We start from the raw sequence: 5,892 nt of genomic DNA, 5'->3' as shown, positions 1-5,892 counted from the left end.
TGTTGCACAGTCGTCACGAATACTTTAGAGCAGGGTTAGACGTCAATTTCTATATTTGGTGATGGACGGAACCTAATTTGCATTTTACACCCACCTCGGTTTTCCACGATGTGAACCAATCACATCGCACGGGGAGCGCTGTGTGTGGTTTTTCTGTGAATTTCATTGGTTAAAAAGCCAATCACTCAAAACTCGCAATTAAGTGACATCACGTATTCTCTCCCTTCATAAAAAAAGAAGCCACAAGCTGTAGTGCGAGCACAGACAACTTGGAAGTGGCACTTGAGCGAAAAATAACATCAAACGCCACTTCCAATCGAACAAATATTTTTTAATAAATAATGCTGATTGTTACTTTGGCTAGAGCCAACTTGTTGCTTTGATATCACTGCTTCGGACTTGAAGATTCATTTTTGCTGAAGGATTCGTATAGCTACTTCCGCTATAGCTAGCTAACGTTACCTCGGTTTCACACTGCATTACTGTCAAACTCTTATTTTATTTCCTACGAGCCGAAATAACAATTTTGCTGGCAAAATGAACCAAGGATACTCATCTAGAGGTGAAATGGGCCCCGAAGTAACGGCCGCTGCGACGTTTGTTTCCAGGTTATTGAGAACAAGAGGCTTCCTGAGTGAACACCAACTTCATGATTTCAGAGATTGTCTTCAACAGTCATTATCAGGTAATTTGGTTGGCTTTTCCTGTAATTTAAAAAAAAAAACGTTTGGCTACGAACTAGTTATTGTCGAAATGGCTGCATAGTGTTTTGGCTAGTTAGTTGACTAACGGTAGCCTAGCTAACGTCAGCTAGTATTGGCTTTGTCTGTTCCAACAGACAGTCAAATCGAGCTACTTTTCTAATCTGATCGACGTTAGTCAGCAAAAGTATTTAAAAAATATATATTTATTAGTTAATGCTGGGGGGAGACAACAAACATGTAATTCGACAATATATTTTTTTATACATTTGCAAGTCAGCAAAATCGTTAGCAAGCTTCCTCGTTAGCCTAATTTAGCATAATATCTCGAGATGATTGTAGTAGGCCCAAATGCATTAGCTGGTGCTTTGTTTTCAATGCAACAAGTTGACTCTTCTAGTTTCGTGCCTTCATTCTGATAATTCTCTCTTCACAGAGCACTACCAGAACCACTGGTTCCCAGACAGACCACAGAAGGGCTCGGGCTACCGCTGCATCCGAATGAACCATGAAATGGACCCAATTATTGGCAGGGCTGCTGGTCGGATCGGACTTACTAGCGATCAGCTCTTCGCCCTCCTGCCCCGGGAGCTAACCCTCTGGGTGGACCCTTTTGAGGTCTCTTACCGCATCGGGGAGGATGGCTCCATATGTGTCCTCTATGAAGCAGCGGCCCCAGCGCCAGCAGCAGCACCAAGCCCCGACCCCACACAAAACTGCAAGAATCAATTTCTGATCGGTGGCCGCACTAGCCCGCCGAAGAACTACCTGATGACCGTCTCGAGCTAGTGCGGAACCAGGCATTACCTCGACTGGCTACGTGAACAGCGTCAGTGTGAAGCCCGTCGACCACCCACAGTGATTATTTTTCTACTTACATTTCGCAGCATTTACCCCTTTTTTAAATTTGAGTTTTCTTAAAGCACTGGGTATTTGTTGTAGTGTTTCTGTTGGGTTAGTTTTGTTGTTTATTGTTTGACTACCAGCCCATAGGCTCTTTTTGCACTGCAGAGACTCAGTACGTAGTGTGCTTCTGTCCTGTGGTCTTGACACACTACAATCAAGCCAGGACTCAAAGTGTAAACAAAATGACTCTGGGATTCAGATGTTAGTATCTCATGGTGCAATAGTAATAATACTTCACACCATTGCCACTTCTCACAAATGTATACTAAAGCAATCATAACTGGAGCGTTAAGTATTTGTTCAGGTACCCATACATTTCCAAGATTAACTTAAAAAAAATATGTTTGTGTACTGCTGGTTTGTAATCTTACAGGGCAGGGCCTCTTTTAACCTACCTGTGCCCTGAAATCGAGACAACGTCTGACATCCTAGTTGAAAAAGAGCTGCCTCTAACAGGTTATACTACCTTAACATGACAATGTCTTCCCAAATCCCTTTGCGTTGAATATTGCTGCCAAACTTTATATCTTGGCTCCTTTTGTGCAATAGTCAAGAGTATTCAGAGCAACTGGAGTTTGGCTAAATCTCTCAACAAATAGTCAACTAATTTCAATCCTCTTGAATCCTAGCTGAGAAAGATTTGACTTTTTAATCTAAAATAGCTTTACTTTCAACATGTTCAAGAAGTGGTTGGTTTTAATATTGATCACTATTGTGAATGTTTTTCCTATGTGAATCTGTCACTTCGACAAGTGTTCCCTGTTATTCTCCCCTGGGTAGTTTGCCTTGTGTATAAGCTGTGAGGTGGTTGGTTGGCGTCATATTAACGTCTATCACTGCCATGTAGCGTGATGCTCTCAGCCCTCTGTAGTATACTCTCTCCCTACTGAGCTGTTGAGCAGCTCACCATTGTTTACTGTTCTAGATGGGGAAAGATGTAGAGTTTAAGCTATTTGAAGCACAGTATGCATTTAATGTACATTTAAAAAAAGATGTGCATATCTAGATACTTGTACAGTTTGTCAATTTTATTACAATAAACCTTTATGAATTCAGATTCTCTCTTGCTGTGGTCTGTTCAACTTGCATTATAGTTTATCCTTTCACTGGTAGCCCATTCTAAGTAATCTATTCCTGTTGTAACTTGAGAAAACCGGAACTCTGTTTAAGCCATATTCTACATAAATGCCCCCAGCCTCTACTCTTGAAACCCATGAATAGATCTGACAGGATTGGATAATTGTTGCCCATAACTCCTATGAGCTCCTATCCCGACTCAATGTTTGCATTGGACCAATCTGATCTATCTATATGCAGGGTTTATATGAATGGTGCATTGTCACTCAATCATGCGTTCTCTCTCAGGATCAGGCTTGTCTGTGCCTCAGCGCTGGTTTGGCTTGTCACTAAGGGCACACGTGTCTTGACATGCCCTACACCATCCACAGAAGAGGGAGGACCTATCAGCATGTACACTGTCCTGTTATCAGTTCTGTCCTGGGAGAATGTGTGTGAAGTTATTTAGTAAACCCACCCTCCTCCCTGCAAGTGTTGGCAGTTTTTTCTGCAAATAAACCTTTCAAGGATGGTGTTTGTGTAAACTTACTCATTTGTTAGTGAGCGGCTGTCTTGATTCAGCAATCCTACCTTCCAGGCTTACTCTGCTTGAGCCTTAACAGACAGCAGGCCAAACTGTTGGAAATAATTCAACCCAGCCAATAGACCTACACAGACAGTGATGTGTTTTAAGTATTACTAGTCTAAGGGCCTTTAGCAGACTAAACTCCACGGTGAAGGGAATTTTATGATGAACTTCCCCGACGGCTTGGGGCCGAGACCAGGCTTTGTGTTATCTAGCAACGATTCGCCCAAGGTCAATACTTAACATTTAAATTATGAAACGCCCACCTTTGTCCTCTGTAGTTGCCTGCCTTTGTTTGACATCCATACTATCTCAAAAGTGAATCAAATGCATCCACTGACTTTCCATGTTGAGATTCAATAATTCAGTAGGCACATGCACATTTGTGCTGAGTTGCCATCTTAGAGCAACCGCAAGGAGCAAATCGTTGGTTGTGTTTAAAACTTCCTTCACTGTGGAGTTTAGTCTGCTAAGATGCCCTCGGGTTGGTTGACTTGACAGGACCCCGAACAGCTTCTACCCCCAAGCCATAAGTTATTTTATTTAACCTTTAACTAGACAAGTCAGTTAAGAACAAATTATTATTTACAATGATGACAATTAAGTAGTTAAGCAAATATACTATTTAGCAATCTGCATGGACCCTTGCACAAACTTTTTTTGACTCGTCACACGCTGCTGCTAATGTTATCTAGTTGCCTAGTCACATTTATTCATAGTTATAAGTACATACAGTATCTACCTCAATTAGTTCGTACCCCTGCTCGTCGACTTGGTACTGGTACCCCATGCATTGGCCAAGCTACCCGTTGTGTATTTAACTTTTACGTGTTATTACTTTTTAAATGATTTCTCTTTTTTTTCTCTGCATTGTTGGGTAGGGCCGTAAGTAAGCGTTTCGCTGTTAGTCTCAACCTGTTGTTTACGAAGCATGTGACAAAAGATTTGATTTGTGTGTGTGGGAGTAAATACAAAAATATAAACCAAGAGTTCTCAATTTAACCTCATTCTTTAATTATTTATTTATCTCATTTTCTGCATATTAATATACTTCTCTGTCAATGGGTAATATGCGTATATACAAAAGGATGTTGACACTAGCATTTGCAAACATGCTGATGTCATTGACATTGCGATAGAGTCTGCCTCAGTGTTGTTAAGAGTACAAACCTGAGGACATCTCTAGCTGTTTCTCCTTTCTAAAACCACACTATCATTATGAATGCTACTATACTATGAACTACTATATTTGCTGTGTATGTGACTGTTAACCAACAAGAGTCAACAATAAAACATGTCTTTCAAAAAATCAACCAAAAGGAATATGAGGGTGTGTTTGTGTCTGGTTCCCTACAGCTTCTTCTTGGCCACACTGGCACTCCATGTCTGAAATTCTTTTACCTTTAGATTTCAACTTCTTAATAAAATACATTTAGAGTCAAGCTGACCTGACCTGAAAATCATCAACAGTTACGCTGAACAAAAATATAAACTCAACATGTAACAATTTCAACAATTTTACTGAGTTACTCATATAAGGAAACCAGTCAATTGAAATAAATTCCTTAGGCCCTAATCTATTAATTTATTATGACTGGGAATACAGATATGCATCTGTTGGTCACAGATACGTAAAAAAAAGGTAGGGGCGTGGATCAGAAAACCAGCCGGTATCTAGTGTAACCACCATTTTCCTCATGCAGTGCAATGCATCTCCTTCGCATAGAGTTTATCAGGCTGTTGATTGTGGCCTGTGGAATGTTGTCCCACTCCTCGTCAATGGCTGTGCGAAGTTGCAGAAACTGGAACACCCTGTCATACACATCGATCCAGAGCAACCCAAACATGCTCAATCTGTGTCATGTCTGGTGAGTAGGCAGGCCATGGAAGAACTGGGACATTTTCAGCTTCCAGGAATTGCGTACAGATCCTTGCGTTATGAGCCCGTATCATGCTGAAGTGATGGCGGTGGATGAATAGTAAAGGGCCTCAGGATATTGTCAAGTTATCTCTGTGCATTCAACGTGCCATCGATAAAATGCAATTGTGTTCATTGTCCATAGCTTATGCCTGCCAATACCATAACCCCACTGCCACCATGGGGCACTCTGTTAACAACATTGACATCATTGAAACCGGGATTCATCTGTGAAGAGCGTATTTCTCCAGCGTACCAGTGGCCATCGAAGGTGAGCATTTGCCCACTGAAGTCGGTTCTGATGCCGAACTGCAGTCAGGTCTAGACCCTAGTGAGGACGACGAGCACGCTGTTGAGTTTCCCTGAGACGATTTCTGACAGTTTGGGGAGACATTCTTCGGTTGTGCACACCCACAGTTTCCTCAGCTGTCCGGGTGGCTGGTCTCAGACAATCCCGCAGGTGAAGAAGCTGGATGTGGAGGTCCTGGGCTGGCGTGGTTGCACGAGGTCTGCGGTTGTGAGGCTGGTTGTACCAAATTCTCTAAAACAATGTTGGAGGTGGCTTATGGTAGAGAAATTAACATTACATTCTCTGGCAACAGCTCTGGTGGACATTCCTGCAGTCAGCTTGCCAATTGCACACTCCCTCAAACATTTAGACATCTGTGGCATTGTGTTATGTGACAAAACTGCACATTTTAGAAGGGCCTTTTATTGTCCCCAGC

The 5,892-nt window shown here is 41.9% G+C and overlaps 1 protein-coding gene across 1 annotated transcript; it reads left to right on the top strand.

Moving 5' to 3' along the window:
- Positions 1 to 210: 210 nt before the first annotated feature.
- On the top strand, positions 211 to 2,662 carry LOC139413721 (protein BTG2-like). Its single transcript, XM_071161416.1, has 2 exons — positions 211 to 685; positions 1,138 to 2,662. The coding sequence occupies exons 1-2, from the start codon at positions 538 to 540 to the stop codon at positions 1,488 to 1,490; spliced, it is 501 nt and encodes a 166-aa protein (XP_071017517.1). The 5' UTR covers positions 211 to 537; the 3' UTR covers positions 1,491 to 2,662.
- Positions 2,663 to 5,892: the final 3,230 nt, after the last annotated feature.

Source organism: Oncorhynchus clarkii, chromosome 7, assembly GCF_045791955.1.
Source record: "Oncorhynchus clarkii lewisi isolate Uvic-CL-2024 chromosome 7, UVic_Ocla_1.0, whole genome shotgun sequence".
Classification (NCBI taxonomy): domain Eukaryota; kingdom Metazoa; phylum Chordata; class Actinopteri; order Salmoniformes; family Salmonidae; genus Oncorhynchus; species Oncorhynchus clarkii.
This window is presented reverse-complemented; position numbering and strand designations above follow the sequence as displayed.

Bases quoted from the DNA above. Each gene is read 5' to 3' on its own strand.
- LOC139413721 (XM_071161416.1), top strand. From the start codon at position 538: ATGAACCAAGGATACTCATCTAGAGGTGAAATGGGCCCCGAAGTAACG. The intron at 686-1,137 runs GTAATTTGGTTG...CTCTCTTCACAG, and splicing joins TCTTCAACAGTCATTATCAG to AGCACTACCAGAACCACTGG.